General features: G+C 35.0%; 1 protein-coding gene across 4 annotated transcripts in view; it reads left to right on the forward strand.

Moving 5' to 3' along the window:
* LOC127837310 (adenylate kinase isoenzyme 5-like) overlaps window positions 1-19,019 on the forward strand; it is a 78,690-nt gene that overhangs the window by 1,487 nt on the left and 58,184 nt on the right. For all 4 annotated transcript variants that reach the window (XM_052364250.1, XM_052364252.1, XM_052364251.1 and 1 more), the window contains exons 2-7: window positions 2,226-2,445; window positions 12,121-12,219; window positions 12,889-13,064; window positions 13,935-14,048; window positions 16,106-16,244; window positions 18,490-18,636. In XM_052364250.1, coding sequence (XP_052220210.1) covers window positions 2,226-2,445; window positions 12,121-12,219; window positions 12,889-13,064; window positions 13,935-14,048; window positions 16,106-16,244; window positions 18,490-18,636 — 895 coding nt within the window. The remainder of the gene's footprint in view (window positions 1-2,225; window positions 2,446-12,120; window positions 12,220-12,888; window positions 13,065-13,934; window positions 14,049-16,105; window positions 16,245-18,489; window positions 18,637-19,019) is intronic.

Genomic DNA, 19,019 nt, shown 5'->3' on the forward strand with positions numbered 1-19,019 from the left:
GAACCGCTCGACTCAAGGTAATTGGAGGATACTCAATCATATTCGGGAATTCTAACGCTAAATTGGTAGTTATTGGCTATTTTTTTCAAATTAATTATGTTCACTGTATGTCAATATTATGTAAAATGGCCTCTATATTATCAAAGCGTTTACTCAAAAAAGAATGTTGAGGCAGGTTTGGTTCAAAGAGATTTTTGTTTTGTATTCCAAAGTTTTTAACGACATCAGATTTTGAGCGGTAATAAAACTCGGTTACAGTCTAAATTGGTCTGGTCGGTAAATTTAAGTAGCCAAATGAACAATAACCAATGAAGCTCAACTAGCTACTTTAAACATTTAGAGTAAATCTCTGAAAAGCCAGATATCGGATGATCTCAGTTAAATTCGTTTGAAGTTTGATGCCTATGATGTTTATTACTTGTAATGATTTTACGGTATTGTATTGATTGGGCGTTATATATAGTAAATATAGATGTGACAAAATGTATTGCTTTTTGTAAATAATGCAGCGAGGCAACCTATTGGTTCTGTCTGAGTTGCTTATTATAATTTTCAAAATGGAATGGTGTCTGAAGATTGACTGTAAGTTAATTAGTAAAGCCCTGTACTGTTGCAAATTGCCTAATACAATGCAGTCACTTAATTTATGGTTGCCTCATTTGTAAAGCAATTATAGTTTTTTCTATTAACGTTTGCAATATAAAATCAATAATAACATCCCAGGAACAGGGTTTTCAGGATTGTCATAATAACAACATGACTTCTGAGCTTTTTTTATTTTGCAATCAAGACATTTTTTGACCATTTGTTTTTGTTATTCCTTATTTGCACATTGATACTAAATAATGTTTTAAATAAGGTTGAATGATCAATATTGTGAAAGAAAGATAAAGAATGTTTGTATCATTGTTATATAATTATTGACACTCCTTATTAATTATATAAAATCCCTTGTCCCCCCAGAGTTTAACCCTTTCAGTGTGGGAACCGAATTTTGAAGGCCTAATTGCAAACAGTTTGGATCCAGATGAGACGCCACAGAATGTGGCGACTCATCAGGATCCAAACTGTTTGCTATTCTGATAGTATTCTTTGAAAAAAATCGAAGAAAATGCTAATTTTAGAAATTCAGCAGACAACATTTTAGCAGAAGACAAATTTCCCAGCATGCAAAGGGTTAAACCTGGCAAGCAGGCATCTTAATTAAAGTCAACTTGAGCAACTTAGAATTATTTTTTTGATAAACATTAATTCATTGGACAGATGGCGGTTGGCATGTTCACAATTGTGTTCAATTTTAGCTTGACACTTCCCCAAATAGTTTGAGAATATTCTACTCGTTTAAATTGTATTCACTTGAAACTTTATGCATGTGCTCAGGGTAATTTTGTGAGGTCACTGACTATAAACTTACTTACTATGACTTGCAATTAAGCAAAATTATGCCCCCATTTGCACTCAGACATTTTGGTTTAGGTAAAATTGCAACATCTTCATAACAATTTTTCTACTACAGGTATACAATTGAAACTATGCACAAGTCAAGTGTTTGGGGTCATTGTGAGCATGAGGTCATCAATCACATTCGTGAGCATGAGGTCATCAATCACATTCCATAACTCTGACCTGCAATTTAGCATAATTATACCCCATTTTTTACTTCGGAATCTGGTTAAGATAAGCATGCAACATCTTCATATCACTGTGTCTACCACAGGTATTCAATTGAAACTCAACATATTTTTTTTGGGGGGGGGGGGGGGGGGGGGGTCATAGTGTTTGGTCACTCGGGCCAAGTTCAACAACTTTCACTTGCAATTCAGCAACAGTCATTCAGTCAGCACCACATGCATATGATTATGGCTTGAGGTCATAAAAATTCCTCTAAATTTTTGCAATGGTCATAATTCTATTGTGGTCAAAAATATCAGTATAATATAATATCAAATAATTTGATTTCTAATTGAATTCCTCACTATGTATGCCTTGATTAAAGCTTTGCATGCTGGGAAATTTGTCGTCTACTAAAATGTCGTCTGCTGAATTTCTAAAATTAGCATTTTCTTCGATTTTTTTCAAAGAATACTATCAGAATAGCAAACAGTGTGGATCCTGATGAGACGCCACGTTCTGTGGCGTCTCATCTGGATCCAAACTGTTTGCAAAGGCCTTCAAAATTCGGTTCCAGCGCTTAAAGGGTTAAAGCTTTGTGTTTACATTTCCAGAGTCTGATGACTGGATTGATGTACCACAGACCCACAGATCATATCCAGTATCTCATAGACTGCCTGCATAAAGTCCACGAGAAGGGGCAAGAAAATATCACATGGAGCTCCTTTGTTGATATTCGACGCAGCAAAACACCGTTGCCGCCAATCTCAAATGGGGAGGTCAGACCAGGTTCAAAGGGTGGTGCTAGACCGTCATCCAAAACCAGAGCTAAAGGTGTGTGTACTATTTAAGGTTGTTTTGAATGGTTATGTAATAATTATATGTGATTTGTTCTGTCTTGGGTAGATATGTAATTCATGTCATTCTAATCTCTCCCTTGTATTTTAATATCCATTTACTTTTTGTGGGATTTCCATCCTCCCTGTCCAGTGTGCATTTACCCCTTATGGCTGAATCAATAATTTGTGTGTTCAGACATAACCATTCATTGTTCCGATGCAACATTCTATTAGGTCATTCAATAGAACCGTCTATTATTTAAGAATTTAATAGCATTTTTATGCCCCCGGATCGAATGATCAGGGGTATATTGTTTTTGGCCTGTCTGTCTGTCATTCTGTCACTCAGTCATTCTGTCCCAAAACTTTAACCTTGGTAATAACTTTTGCAATATTGAAGATAGCAACTTGATATCTGGCATCATGCATGTGTATCTCATGGAGCTGCTCATTTTGAGTGGTGAAAGATCAAGGTCATCCTTCAAGGTCAAAGGTAAAATATATGGCTTCAAAGCGGCGCAGTAGGGGTCATTGTGTTTCTGACAACCACATCTCTTGTTCTGGATTGCATTATTATATGAACAGTCGGGAAAAATACACCTAGTTTGCATAAATGCTGACAGAGTTTATTTATAAATTAGATGTTCTTATCCAGACCGTTAATTCAACAAATTTTCAACGAAATGCAGAGAAAACTATTTGAAACTTAATAATAACAACAGAAAGACAATATTAACTGTAATTTTAACACTCTTAAGGCTACAACATACTTTTATGAGCTGGCGTAAGAATACAGTTTCAGTTTTTATATTTAATTTTTTAGCGAATGGCATATTGCTGACATTTTCCCAAACTATGACGTCCTTTGGCAAATTGCTTATGAAAAAGTAGTACGGTAATACATTTTTACATTTTAATAATCATACAAAAAAATTTCATCGGCAAATGTTACAAAGTTCACTTTATCGAATTATTCAATCAGAACATGAACACAATTCAAAGAAGTTGTAATTGTTTCAATATGAAATTTCTAACCATGATGATATTCGGCCACAGCAATTAGTAGACACAAGTCCATTATTGTGTGCACTTTTGTTATTTCAACCTAGTGAGTTTTAAAGGGGCCTTTTCACTTTTTGGTAAATTGACACAATTGAAAAAAAACTGTTTCAGATTCACAAATTTCCGTTGCAGTTATGATATTTGTGAGGAAACAGTGATACTGAACATTAACCATGAACATTTACTGGAGCTGTTTTGATCTAATGTTTACATTTATCAATATAAAGCATTTACTGACAAAATTCAATATGTCATGCCAAAATCTGTGAAAAGGTCCCTTTAATAGTGTTTATATATGTTAAGTACAGTTTTGTATTTTGCATTATGTAATGTGTGTAAAAATAATGTGAAATTCATTTTATGTTTGTAGTTTATGGTATGACATGTTTTCTTTGTTTGTAAAGCTGTTGTTATTGTGTTTGTACAGGTATTTTCCGTCATTGACTATATTGGTCAGCGTCTGAATAAAATGGGAAAACATTCATGGATGTTAGTCTAAAATGCGACCCACACCCCCACAGATAATTAAGGTGTGTGGGTGTTTGAAGTTGTGTGAATTTATATAAATGATTTGGATCCGAAAATTGTGTTCATTAATCTGCATGTTATTAATGTCTAATTGAATTTTAAATATGTACTTATAGCTCTTTAGAAAAATAATAATACCAGAGAATGACTGTAAACAAGAGAAACAAGTTAATTTTTATAAGAAACTTTAATAAAGTTAAAAAAAAAATCTTATATTTTTCAATATTTGAAAATTATTACAAACTAAATGCCTGTTCGATTTTTACATACATAAATTTTTTATCTTTGTTTTACGTTTAATTAATTTAGAGTAATGATGGAGTGGATTCAAAGTTGTACATAAGATGAAAAAAGTTTTTAGACTGTTCTCAAACCAACTGGATTCAGACAACCTCGTATTTGTTTTCATCTCACGACTTGATCTGTTTCAATGTAATTACTTCTTTACCAATCTAGAAATAGGCCTCAAATCAGTACATCTATATCTCAATGAATAAAGACAAGACGAATGAAGTAAAATAGTCATGAAAAATAAGCACTCAATATTCACGTTCAGCTTATAGCTAGTGTATTTGCTCGACAACAGGCCTATGATGCTGTCAACGCTTTGATGAAGTTATATTTGTTCATCACTAGGTGCTGGCAACCATGTTCGGATAAGAACTTTTATTAGATCACTAGAAGGTAGATTTGTTGATGTATATTCACTGTGCTGATGCTGTGTCACACCCAAGGCCTACACAAAAGTGGTTTGTTTCTGGTAACCTAACGTTTTATTATGACTGAAAATCACGATCCAAGTTTTATGGTGCAAATTCATAGCTTGTTATAATGACTCAATATAGTTCTGCGCAACAGATGGAAATCATTTACATGATTAAGACGCATTTTATCTGGATGATCATTGCTTACAGCTAGAAACATTCATTGATTTCAACTGTGCTACAACTTGTCAGGGGTCATTCATGAATATACGTATACGAATTAGCTTTTATAGGCGTTCTTAAAGGTTAAAGCTCACCTTTTCATAGTTGCATAGTATAATATCTAATATTCTTATGTAATTATCCTATTCAATATAATATCAATTTGTAAATTATCCTATTTGTATCTATAAAATAAAATAGTATTTTATACAGGGCTTTTCAACGTATATAACATAGGTCAGTGCTTTTTTCCCATTTTGTGAAAAAAATGAGTTGCAAACTCTTTACAATTGTAAAAAAATGAGTCACAAATTGTTCAAAATTGTGAAAATATGAGTTGTGAATTTTTTACATTTCGAAAAATTGCAAGTCCCAAACTTCTATGTATGTGAAAAACAGCTATTCTCTAAGAAGGAAAAAAGCGCTGGAGGGTGATTTAAGTTCTCTAAAATCATACTCTAACATACAATTTTTTGATTGCTATGGTCATTTGATGTTTAATAAAAAAATATAATAAAATAAAAAAAAACTACCTCACGTGTTATTCTTTTGGGCACATGTAACTAGAAACAAACATTCCTTTTTGTCTTTTAAGTCCTATCTTAAATTATGGACAAAAATAATTTGGAAGACCCGAATTTAATACCTGTTCCACTATACATTGGAGAAAGCGATCTTTTTTTCGGCGAAGCTGTGTAAGCCAGCTTTTCACCTTGGCCTGACCTTTGTAAACGACCAATCAATTTGAATATAAAATTTTCCGCCGGTGGGCCTGAACCTTTTTGCAGTAGAAAACATTCAATCTACAAACAGGTTTCACATTAACATTAATATGTTATTCCATCCACTTTCCACTTTAGGGAAGTGTAGGGTAAGGGATACTACAGTTCGTTTAGCAACGTTGTAATTGCGTATTTAGCATGAAACAAATGTAACTCTATCTATAATAATAAAGTTTGAGAGATAGAGCAGTTTTACACTCAATCCTCGATATCAATACAAAGTGTGTGCCCCTTTATATTTAGAAGAATGTCAGCGCCACAGCTTAAAGGCTGTGTTCTCATATTTGGTCATCACTTAGTCTACGGTATTGCATTCTGTGCACTAAACATTTTTACATTTATGTTTTTTTAGCCGGATTTTTTTCGAAAAAATCTCGGCTTATAGATTGATGTTGTCGGGCGGGCGGGGGGGGCGGGCGGGGTGGCGGCGTGCTCGAAAATGTTAAAGTTCTTATTTCATGGTATAACTTTGGTATGCTTAGACCTAGAGTCTTCAAACTTGACATGAAGGTTGGCCAGGATTAACAGATGACCACTGGTCATTTCAAGGTCATTCATTTGAAGGTCAAGGTCACTGTGACCTTCAATATAAAAAATGTTAAAGTTGTTATAACTTTGGTATGCTTGGACCTAGAGTCTTGAAACTTGACATGAAGGTTGGCCATAACTAGTTAGTAACCACTGGTCATTTCAAGGTCATTCATTTGAAGGTCAAGGTCACTGTGACCTTGAATGTAAAAATGTTAAAGTTCTTATTTCATGGTATAACTTTGGTATGCTTGGACCTAGAGTCTTCAAACTTGACATGAAGGTTGGCCAGGATTAACAGATGACCACTGGTCATTTCAAGGTCATTCATTTGAAGGTGAAGGTCACTGTGACCTTCAATATAAAAATGTTAAAGTTGTTTTAACTTTGGTATGCTTGGACCTAGAGTCTTGAAACTTGACATGAAGGTTGGCCAGAACTAGTAAGTAACCACTGGACATTTCAAGGTCATTCATTTGAAGGTCAAGGTCACTGTGACCTTGAATGTAAAAATGTTAAAGTTGTTATAACTTTGGTATGCTTGGACCTAGAGTCTTGAAACTTGACATGAAGGTTGGCCAGAACTAGTAAGTAACCACTGGACATTTCAAGGTCATTCATTTGAAGGTCAAGGTCACTGTGACCTTGAATGTAAAAATGTTAAAGTTCTTATTTCATGTTATAACTTTGGTATGCTTGTACCTAGAGTCTTCAAACTTGAAATAAAGATTGGCCAGTACTAGAAGATGACCACTGGTCATTTCAATGTCATTCATTTGAAGGTCAAGGTCACTGTGACCTTAAATGTTAAAATGTTAAAATTGTTATAACTTTGGTATGCTTGGACATAGAGTCTTCAAACTTGACATGAAGGTTTGCAAGCACACTTAGATGACCACTGGTCATTTCAAGGTCATTCATTCTAAGGTCAAGGTCACTGTGACCTTGAATGTAAAAATGTTAAAGTTCTTATAACTTTGGTAGGTAAAAATGTTAAAGTTCTTATTCCATGTTATAACTTTGGTATGCTTGTACCTAGAGTCTTCAAACTTGACATAAAGGTTGGCCAGTACTAGAAGATCACCACTGCTCATTTCAATGTCATTCATTTGAAGGTCAAGGTCACTGTGACCTTCAATGTTAAAATGTTAAAATTGTTATAACTTTGGTATGCTTGGACCTAGAATCTCAAACTTGACGTAAAGGTTTGCAAGCACACTTAGATGACCACTGGTCATTTCAAGGTCATTCATTTCAATGTCATTCATTTGAAGGTCAAGGTCACTGTGAACTTAAATGTTAAAATTGTTGTAACTTTGGTATGCTTGGACCTAGAATCTCAAACTTGACGTAAAGGTTTGCAAGCCTTTGGATTTCTGTGTAGGTATGTGAAAGCAAAACAATAAATAGTATTATTTCATCTAAGTTTATTTTCTTACATTTGATAATGAAATTGATGGAAACTTCAAACAATATGTTACTAATTTGCTACTAATTTGCTAATATAAAAATTGAGATCAAACTTTCCTAATTGTCAATTCAAGTTCATATTTGTGACCTTAAATGTTATTGTTGTTCATGTATATGCATGCATTCAAAACATAACACAAGGTTTGCTCATGCCTTGAAAAGTACTTACATTTCATTTTGACCTTTGAACAATATTTCAGTAATTTAAGTATTGCATTGACAAAAACACGAAAAATCCGGCTTCAATGCGGTCATCTCCGACCGCGGAACTCTTGTTTTTAAACATCATCTAATAAATTACCACACCCCACATTATACCCACCTCTCACCCCCCTACCCCCCCCCCCCCCCCCAAAAAAAAATCCCTCTCATCCCCCCCCCCCCCCCCCCCTAAAAAAAAAAAAAAAAATGTTTTCCTTTTTTATTTTTGAAAGATAGTCTAATAAATTATTGAATATGAACAATTTCCCCATGATGGCTTACGTTATACTGTCAAGCACTCGAATAGTCGAGCGCGCTGTCCTCTGACAGCTCTTGTTTAGTTAGTTCTTCCTTAATTCCATAACAGAAGACAATTGAAAAGATATTGTTTTACCTAAAGTGTTCTGAAATTATCATTTGAAAAATGAAAATAAAGAATATTTATTTTAGGATTTGTTAAAATTTAAGTTAGCATAATATTTTAAAATGATTAATAGATACCAGGCCTGCAGTGTTCTGCCGTGAATCTTTACTGTTGGGGACAGGGACCCTTAAGGGTAAAAAAAGTGGGGACACAAGGGAAAAATCTGGGGACAGAGAAATATATTTGTAGCAGAATTAAATTTTCAGAAACTAATAACCTTTTACTTGCATTCTTAAACTGGCTTGATTTCTTTCACAGCCAGTCCACAGGATGTAACATTCTTATTCAAACTTGAACATTTTAAAAACTTGTTAAAACTGTCAAACATTTGTCAACATATTATCAAAATATTGAACAGTTACAGGTATGTAATGTCTACATCTTCATCGCTATAAATCTGCTGGGAATTCAATTTCAAATTAGAATTACCGATAGTAAAGGCGTTTTCTTTCTTTAGTGCTTAATGCACAAACTGCATGTCGTTTTGTTGTTGTCAAACAGTAACCAAGAAAATTCTCGAAGCCAGTTGTTCATGTTAAGGGGAAGACTTTTTTTGCGTCATTGCTAAATGATGTTTGGACTTGTTGGGGTGTTATTATTATTGTCACATTTTCTAATATTACTTTCCGGAGGGAAAAAATCAAAATCCATTTTGTTTTCTTCCACGGGTCACTTTCCGCCATTTTGATAGCTGTGGAAATTTTCTTGATATTTGATTGGTTGTTATAATCTCAACTTACCAATGAAATAAAGTGTTATTAAAGTAAATTCACCATTGCTGCGAAATGACGTCACGTCCAATGAAATAATGCATGCTAGTTACGCATTCACTCTATTTCTTTACGACTTACACATTGAATTGATAAGTTTTTATTTCTAATTCCTGTTCACCCGCATACCCCATATATGGAAAACAGGTGGGGACAAATTTTTTTTTTTTGCGCCAATGACGCAAGGGCGCATCCACGGCAGAACACTGGGCCTGTGTGTCATATTTGAACTTTCTTCAATGAATTTAGTGGTATTCACAATGTTATCACAATTATTATATTGTCCTTGAAATGTGTCACTTTTCAATTGTATGTGCACTGTGCACATATGTTGATATCTAAACTGTGTTTTATTCATTTTTAAGATATAAGCAATGAAACATGTATATAAGCCTGGGCAGGGAAGCTCCAGACTAGCCTGCTGATCCATGCAGTCTGGTATTAGCTACCATGTCCTCTAAAAAGTCACACAAGGTTTTATGGTCTTATTAGTGGACAGGGTAGGGAATGCACAGGCTGTACCATAGCTGCGCTGGTCGCATATATATGTCATATAAGACCCTTTCTGTATGACTCAGGTCGTCACAGACCTTTTTTGATTATTATGAGAATCTTTTAAACATTACAGCCGGTGCATTTCATTTGATGCAATTCCAGTTATATGACTGGCTATTACCCTTGGTTGCTATGATAGTGTCAGCAGGTTTGTAATGATTGTTCCCAACACCACTTCAGATGCTGCAACCAGATATCAGAAAGTCATTAGGAACTTGTATTGATTGGATGAAATCAGTTTGGTATAATCCCATGTTGATGTACATACTGGTTGGTTTATGTCACTCTTTTCCAGACTAAATAATGGCAACCCTCCTTTGTATTAGAATTTCATTAATTTGAAATGTTAAGGTTTTAATTATTTTTGTCTTCTTCCGTGAAGAATTATTGTCTATTGGCCAATGTACAATGATACTTGAAGATTATTTCCTACACGTGTATATCAATGGTACCTTGTATAATGAGTATTGGTACCATATGAATGTTATTTTAATATACAGTGTTGTTAACTAAATGAGTCAACTTGCAAAATAACTTTGGATGCCCTTGTCATCTACTAATGCCCAGATGTATATAGGGTTGACCTGTCCGTTATATGTCCCTCAGTCATTCTGTTGGCCGTAGAAGGCTCATCTATATGACGTTTTTGTATAACATATGTACTGCTTACGACAAAGCTTAGATACTTGCATAGATGTTATATTGAGCACTTGTAACTTACCCGAATCATCAGACCTAATTTTGACGTTGCTTATGGCCTTAAACTTATTATGATGAAGATTCAAATTATGTTTTAAATCAAAATGCAGTGTGTTTTGTCTAACATCAATTTGTTAACCACTCCTGCCACAAAGCTTTGATACTTTCAAAGATGCTTCATTTGAGCAGTCCCAATTTTACACACCCACATCACCTGAGCTTATTTCAACCTTGACATTGAACTGATTTTGGATATAAACTAATTCACAAGATTCAAATACTCGGTTTACCCAAAATAAATCATTTTGTCTAACATCAGTACAGCATAGTACAAAGCTTTGATATCTGCATTGTTGCTATCTATGAAAACTGTCAAAACTTCCACATTATTCTTACCTCATTTTGACCTTGACATTGACTGAGACAAATTAAGAAATAAATTCTTGGTTGGTAAATCCACATTGACTCTTTTTTGTCTGACATCATTAATGCTGCTTATGAAGCTTGTATCCTTTCATGGATGATATCTTTGAACACTATCAATACACCAATATAACATGACCTCATTTTGACCTTGAAATTTACTTACTCTGGACTGAGGTTTATTAAGAAGACCTCAAGTCTTGGATTATTATTCAAAGTGACTGATTTTTATCTAATTTCAATTCTACTTGCTGCAAAGCTTTGATTCTTGTTAGTAGACACTTACAGGTCAACCACATCACCGAAACTCATTTTTGCATTGATATTTACTTACAATTGAACGTACACTTATATAGATCAACATTCATGGTTAATCGGAATTTACCGTTTGATAAACATCTACTACAATACTACTTCCATCCAACACTTCCACCGCAGACATCAGCGTTTATAAAGTGTAGCATCTTGTTTTCTACATGATATTTGAAATTGACTAAAAGGTTTATTTCTATCATTTAACTTTGTGTTTCTCTGTACAGCCAAATATTGCAGAACATGGATTGAGCATTACGTTAGATTACAGGGCAGAAATCTCATAGAAAATCAGAGCTAATTAAAGCAGGAATATACAAATGTAATGCACTCTTTGGCTCATGTCTCATTATTCTGTGCCAAAAGAACCTAGCTTATCATTTGTACGATACTAGCATCAACAGGCTAATTGTCAGACTTGACATAGGAATAGCAGAAAAACAACAAATTGCTTGTTTGTGCATTACTTTAGATCTGTAATGCTCAACTTTATATCATAGTCTCACACAATCATTAGCACTGTCATTGTGAAATGCTAATTGTGCTTTGAGATTTCAAGACATGTTACAAAAGAATGCTAAATGCATTAATATTGTTGGACATTTCAAAGGAAAGATTATTTCTTTACAGCATGCAACATTTAAGTGAATGTTTAGTACTAATTTGTAGTCAAATTTTATCTTGCCTCTACATGTATCGATTAAAATTGGTTTGCAATTATGTTTAATATGACCAAAGAAAAGTTAACATTTTATCCTAATACAAATACCCCAACATTAATATTCAGGCAGTGGTAATTAATTAATTGTTGATATGATGCAATATTAGTGTCGCAGTCACATCAAGTTCTGAAAACTACTTTCCCTGTGGTTTCTGTACAATTTTTAATTATTTTTAGAAAAACCAGATTAATGACCAAAAACTGTTCTTTAAGACAAATTGTATTTGACTGATCAACTAATATTGCCTATATTTGTTTGTGCATTGCAGAAGACAAGGGTCCTGGACGAACTTCACCTCTACCTGACATCCCCACTTCCAAAGTGGAAAAGGTCCAACTACCTGACATACCAATTGTTCTTGTGTTGGGTGAGTCCACTTCAAATATGAATTATTTAAATTGTAACAGTTAATCCTTAATATGCAAAAGTCCCTGATTTTTAGCTCGGCTGTTTTTCGAAGAAAACCCGAGGTATTGTCATAGCCAGCTTGTCGTGTCCGCCGTCCGCGTCGTGCTAAAACCTTAACATTTTGTCAAGGTTTTGAACATTGGCTCTAAAATCAAAGTGCTTCAACCTACAACTTTGAAACTATATATGTAGCTGCACGTTGATGAGTTCTACATGCCACACCCATTTTTGGGTCACTAGGTCAAAGGTCAAGGTCACTGTGACCTCTAAAAAATAAAAAATAAATTTCATCTATTCAAAATTGCACCCGCAGCCAAGCGTGGCACCCGTTGTGCAGTGCTCTTGTTTAAGCTATAACAAATCATAAACCTATTTATCTTAGTAATCAGTGGATTAGAGATTGAGATAACCAATTATGGTGTTATGTTAGAATTTATACTTACTTAATTATTGTTCCAGATTGCATTAGCAAATGGATTAAGTTTTCATTCTTGGAACTTGACTTTGAATGAAATGAAAGGAAGACCATTCTTCTATACTTTCTGCCTTAAATAGATTTTTGTGTAAAGGAGACTCCATAAAAGCCAAACACGTCTCACCTGATAAGCCTTCTACCTCTAAATATCAGGCGCCCCAGGCACCAGTAAGGACAGACAGGTAGACGAGCTATTGAAGCGCTACCCTGGCTGGAAACACCTGAACATGGGCTCTCTGATAAAGTCCGAGATACAGAGGCGTGGCGAGGCCCACACCAAGTGGAAACTCACCAAGGACCTCATGAGTAGGGGGGAGCCTGCGCCAGAGGTATGTGTTTGCAGGCTAGGGCCCTATTCACCAAGCAATTCTTGGAATTAAGAGCAAATAATAGACATAGAACTAGAAAACAATTAGTTCAGGGTTTTATTATTAAGATGCTATCATTGCTGATAATGTCCTTAACAAAATATTTCACTTAAAGAATTATTTATATAGAAGCAGTTATTGCCAAGTTTTACTTTAGATTAAAGCAATTCTGAGTATTCAAATTAGAGGATATTCTTTATTCTTAAACTTAAGTCTAAGACTTGTTTGATGAATATGTCTTATATTTCCCACAATGAAGTGAAGGGATGATATACTGGAATCAACATGGATGTCTGTCTGTTCGCACAAATATGTCAGGGGAAGTACTTTGACGCTTTCCTACAACATTAAAATGTGCATGAATAGTTTGTTATGATATAAAGTTGTGCATATCCCATTTTGTATCATCCTTTGTGCATGATTGCTTAAGTTATGCCCTTTGCTGATGCAGAGCAGCATATAGCAATTTCCTCTCAAAAAGCTGAGCGATCCTTTTATTAATACATAACTTCAAAAGAACCGCTTATATATCAGCCTACAGAAACAATTATATATAAAGATAAGTTTTTTTTGTCGGGGATTTATGCACTGAGGGGGATACTCCATGGATGGGGCCAGACATACCTTAAACTAGACCTTAAAAAACAACATAATAAAGTGTTTTTTCTGTTTTTCAACTAACTGCTTAAATTTTCTTGCCACCACTTGAACAGTGGTACTAAAACCCTTTTTTTCAACACACATTTCCCTGGTAATGACATATCTATACTGTTTGTAGGACATCACCACAGAGACACAGATCTCTGTATGACATATCTGTACTGTTTCTAGGACATCACCATAGAGACCCTGATTTCTGGGCTGAAGGACTGCAAGTCTGCCAAGGGTATCATCCTCACAGGCTTTCCACGTACCCTGCAGCAGGTTGCAGACTACACTAAGGCGGTAAGACAGGTTTTATCCTGCAAAAATATATTAATAATTCACTGAATGGTAATTTGTTTGTGTTATTGTTATAGGAGATTTGTTGCAATTATATACTGCAAAATAATAGATTTATTATTTTAATTGTTTTGCTGGTTACTTTTGAGGAAAGGTAGGTACATTTATTATACCAATACTGACTTAAAGGTCAATTGGTAAATGGTCATGGTCTAAGAGGCTTGTATCATGAATTTCGTTTTGCACCATAATCTAGCAAATGCTTTGACCTAAGATCATTTAAAATTGAATGCTGGTTTCTTATTAGGAAAGGAAGATTCTTATTTTTTAGGTCACCTGGTCAAAGGTCAAGGTCACAGTGGCTTATAGCCAGTTATAACATCAAATGTTTTTCTGGTTGACTCCTAGAAAATTATTTGACCCACCGTCATCCCAATTTGTATGCTGGTTACTCAGCAGAATATAAAAAAAATCAACTGTTAGTTCAAAAGAGTAAATGTCAAGGTCACAAGGGCTTACATGTATGATAATTCTTTCCACACAATATTCAGAGAACGCTTGAGATCAAATAAACAAGTATTTTGGTTAAAGGATGACTCTTAATTTTAAGACCCATGTCTAAAAGGTCAAGGTCTCAGGGGCATTCACTATTTTTAAAAATTCCCTAATAATTTATAATTTTGCTGCAAGTTGGGCAGCATACAATTTTTACAAATAATTCTTGTTTTTTAATACATGTATCTAAAACCTTAAGATGTCTCAAGGTAAACAACAGTGTTCCAAATAGAGAAAGAAACTCAATTAATTTATTTGGTTGGTTCAAGCTATCTACCAATGGAGTCCTCATTAATTATGCCCCCCTTCGAAGAAGAGGGGGTATATTGCTTTGCTCATGTCTGTCTGTCGGTCGGTCGGTCTGTCCGTCCACCAGGTGGTTGTCAGACGATAACTCGAGAACCCTTGGGCCTAGGATCATGAAACTTCATAGGTAGATTGATCATGACTTGCAGATGACCCCTATTGATTTTGAGGTCAAAGGTCAAGGTCACGGTGACCCGAAATAGTAAAATGGTTTCCGGATGATAACTCAAGAACGCATACGCCTAGGATCATGAAACTTCATGGGTAGATTGATCATGACTCGCAGATGACCCCTATAGATTTTGAGGTCACTAGTTCAAAGGTCAAGGTCACGGTGACCCGAAATAGTAAAATGGTTTTCGATGATAACTCAAGAACGTTTACGCCTAGGATCATGAAACTTCATAGGTAGATTGTTCATGACTTGCAGATGACCCCTATTGATTTTGAGGTCACAAGGTCAAAGGTCAAGGTCACGGTGACCCGAAATAGTAAAATGATTTTCGGATGATAACTCAAGAACGCTTTTGCCTAGGATCATGACACTTCATAGGTACATTAATCGTGACCCGCAGATGACCCCTATTGATTTTCAGGTCACTAGTTAATTTTCTAATTTTGTTACATTATTCTCAAACTCAATTCATCAATTTTTTTACAAAGTTATGTGCCTTTGACTGAGAAATTTTCTAAAAAATGATACTTTTCCAGAGTTTTTGTCTGAAACGCTCTCAGATACTGACCTGCTTTTTGGTGTGCCAGTCTACCTACATGACCTACATATCAAGTTTGAGGTTTGATCCCATGCATTGATTTGTGACAAAGTTACGGTTCCTTGACTTAACAATTTTCTCAAAAATAACACTTTTCCAGACCTCTTTTGCAAAACACTTTAAGATATTTACTGGATTTTCAGTTTGTCAGTCTACCTGCATGACTTTTATATATCAAGTTTGAGTTTTTTATGTATGTGGAGTTTTAAGATAGGAGTGAAAAGAGGGGGTATCGGTTCCATATGGACACATATCTTGTTTCTTTGGTTGTTTGCAGGTGTCTCGAAGGATGTAGTATTTCGGATTGTGTCTTTGGTTGTTGCCTGGTGTGTCGGGTTGTCGTAGTGTTTCTTATTGTGTTCTTTGTTGGTTTTTGGTGTCCTGGGTGGAAATAGTGTTTCTTATTGTGTGCTTGGTTGTTTTTAGGTGTCTCGAGTGGATGTTGTGTTTCTGATTGACCTTGATGAGAAGAAGGCTCTGGATCGTCTCCTACAGAGAGGCCGCACATCGAGTCGACCTGAGGACTCAATGTCAGCCGTCACCACACGTTTAAACTACTTTAAAGGTAAATCATATCTTCTTGATTTTCTTTTCATGTTTTTATGCCCCCGGTAGGGTGGCATATAGCAGTTGAACTGTCCGTAAGTCCGTCCGTCAGTCTGGACGTCCGTCTGTCTGTCAGAAAACTGTAGTATTGCACGTAACTTTTGCAATATTGAAGATAGCAACTTGATATTTGGCATGCATGTGTATCTCATGGAGCTGCACATTTTAAGTGGTGAAAGGTCAAGGTCATCCTTCAAGGTCAAAGGTCAAATATATGGCTTCAAAGGGGAGCATTAGGGGGCATTGTGTTTCTGACAAACACATCTCTTGTTTTTAATGGTTAAGAGGCTACCAAAAAAATCTTTAATACTCAAATCTTGTTCTCGGAAAACTGGGCTGAATGCATGTGCCTAAAAAATTGACCCCGTTATACATGGGTGACTCTTTCCGCCTAAAAAATTGACCCCGTTATACATGGGTGACTCTTTCCGCCTAAAAAATTGACCCCGTTATACATGGGTGACTCTTTCCGCCTAAAAAAAATCCATAAAAAGTGAAAAGTGTCGTCCCTGTGTCATCGAATAGCCTGTGATTTTATGGTTCAGAGGGGATACACAAATCTTGAATACTCAAATTGTGTATATATATTGTACAAAAAAGTGGATTTACTATATATGTGCTGTATGTTCAGGTCACAGTCAGATTTTTGTGTTTGAAGTTATTATGAAAACAGCGTTATAGAAATTTTTTGACCCATGGGGGTATATACCCCCACTTTTCAAAGCATGGGGGTAAATGGTCAAATTTTGCCTTGCTTGGGTAATTTGCTAAAAGTAAAAAAAGAATATAGCCAGGGTACAGACACACTACTTTAATCATGTTAAACACAATTAACCATTAACTATGTGTATTCCGTCATAGTTGTAGGTTTCTTAAAGTGTTTGTTGTTTTTTTAACTGTTCTTGGTTTAAAGGCTTCCACCACCATGAGCCACAGAAAACTTTTTTGCCAACTTTCAACAGTTGTTGTATTAGCGTTTAAGTGTGTCCTTTTTGATTTGAAAACAGAGGATATTAAATCATTCAGTATTGGCAGTACAATGTTTTCACTCGATACAACTTTTGCCGTATAAAAAGAATCAATTTTAATTTGAGAAGTAATTTGTTTTGGCTTCAAAGAAGCCATCCTGACCTCTTCATGTAATTTAATTAACACATAAGCCCTTGACTGTCTGTTAAAAAAAATCAATGCTAAATTTACCATGCGTCAAGATGATACATACCGACTGGTTAACTATTTCTACAATCAAGTGCACAAATTAGATCTAATTTTTACAATAACCGGTCTCATATTTTGGCGAAAGACAATCAGCTGTATATATTTTTTGTTTACGTTATACGCAGTGAATTTACATCATTTGCGTCAGTCCAGATTTGCTTGCTTAAATGTATGACGGAAATGATAAATTGAGCGTATCTTGATATTTCTAATGCGTATAATACGCTGATACGCAGCTTATCTAGAACGCTGTGAAAATACATAATATTTCTCTGCTCCAGTGTACGCATGTGTTGATTTTCTAGTGAAATCAATAATATCACTATAACATTTACTTGAACTAAATCCAACTAAAGAGTTTGATTTTTTATAGCAGCAATGCTATGGCCTTTTGATATATTTGACCAGTATGCAATTAATATACTACAAACATGCACAAATCATGAAAATGCTACTATATAAAAAAGTATAAGAAATAAAACACATTTAAACTCAAATTTATATATTGCAATAATTTTTAATGTTTCAAACACTGTTGATAGCAGTAAATTCAATTACTCATTCAATTACTCATCAATAGACTGTACATTTGTATACATTTACATTTGCAGACACATGCAAAATGGATTAACAAAACAAGGTGGATTATTGCTGTTACAGCATACAAATGTTACTTTTTTGTTATGCTAGAGGAAATAAGTGAAACAAAGTTGTTACTTACTCATTTAAGTTTTTAAACTAACCCAAAATGACATGCCATAATTGAAAGAGATGGGCCATATTGGGGTTTGGCTTTATTTAATTATATTGAATTATAACCTTTTTTAGAATAACAACAGCATTTTGGTCGTTTACATCAAACACTATTATTGACTGACAATGACCTATAGTTTACAGTTTGACACAACCGCATTTTGGTGGTTTACACTGTACTATTATCGACTTACACTCAATTATAGTTGAACAACAAATATTTGATATTTCAGCTCACACGTTACCTGCCATAAAGCACTACGACGATCAGGGAAAGCTCGTCATCATTGAAGGGGACGCAGGAGAAGACATGGTCAAATATGAATTCGGAAAGGCCTTTGATAAAGTGTTTTTCAGCAAATATGGCTCTAAAGCATTAGGTAGAGTGTCTTAAAGCTGTTACGTTTATTTTTAACCAGGTTTTTCGAAGAAAAAAAACTGGTTATTAGATTGGCGAATGTCGGCGGGCGGGCTTGCGGGTGGGCGGAACAAGCTTGTCCGGGCAATAACTCTGGCGTTCATTGTCAGATTTTAAAATCATTTGACACATTTGTTCACCATCATTAGACCGTGTGTCTCGCGAAAGAATTACGTCGATATCTCCAAGGTCAAGGTCACAATTTGAGTTTGAAGGTCAAAAATGACCATAAATGAGCTTGTCCGGGCCATAACTTTGTTGTTCATTTTCAGATTTCAAAATCATGTGGCACATTTGTTCACCATAATTAGATGGTATGTCACGCAAAAGAATTATGTCTATACC

The sequence above is a fragment of the Dreissena polymorpha genome, chromosome 7, assembly GCF_020536995.1.
Source record: "Dreissena polymorpha isolate Duluth1 chromosome 7, UMN_Dpol_1.0, whole genome shotgun sequence".
Classification (NCBI taxonomy): Eukaryota; Metazoa; Mollusca; class Bivalvia; order Myida; family Dreissenidae; genus Dreissena; species Dreissena polymorpha.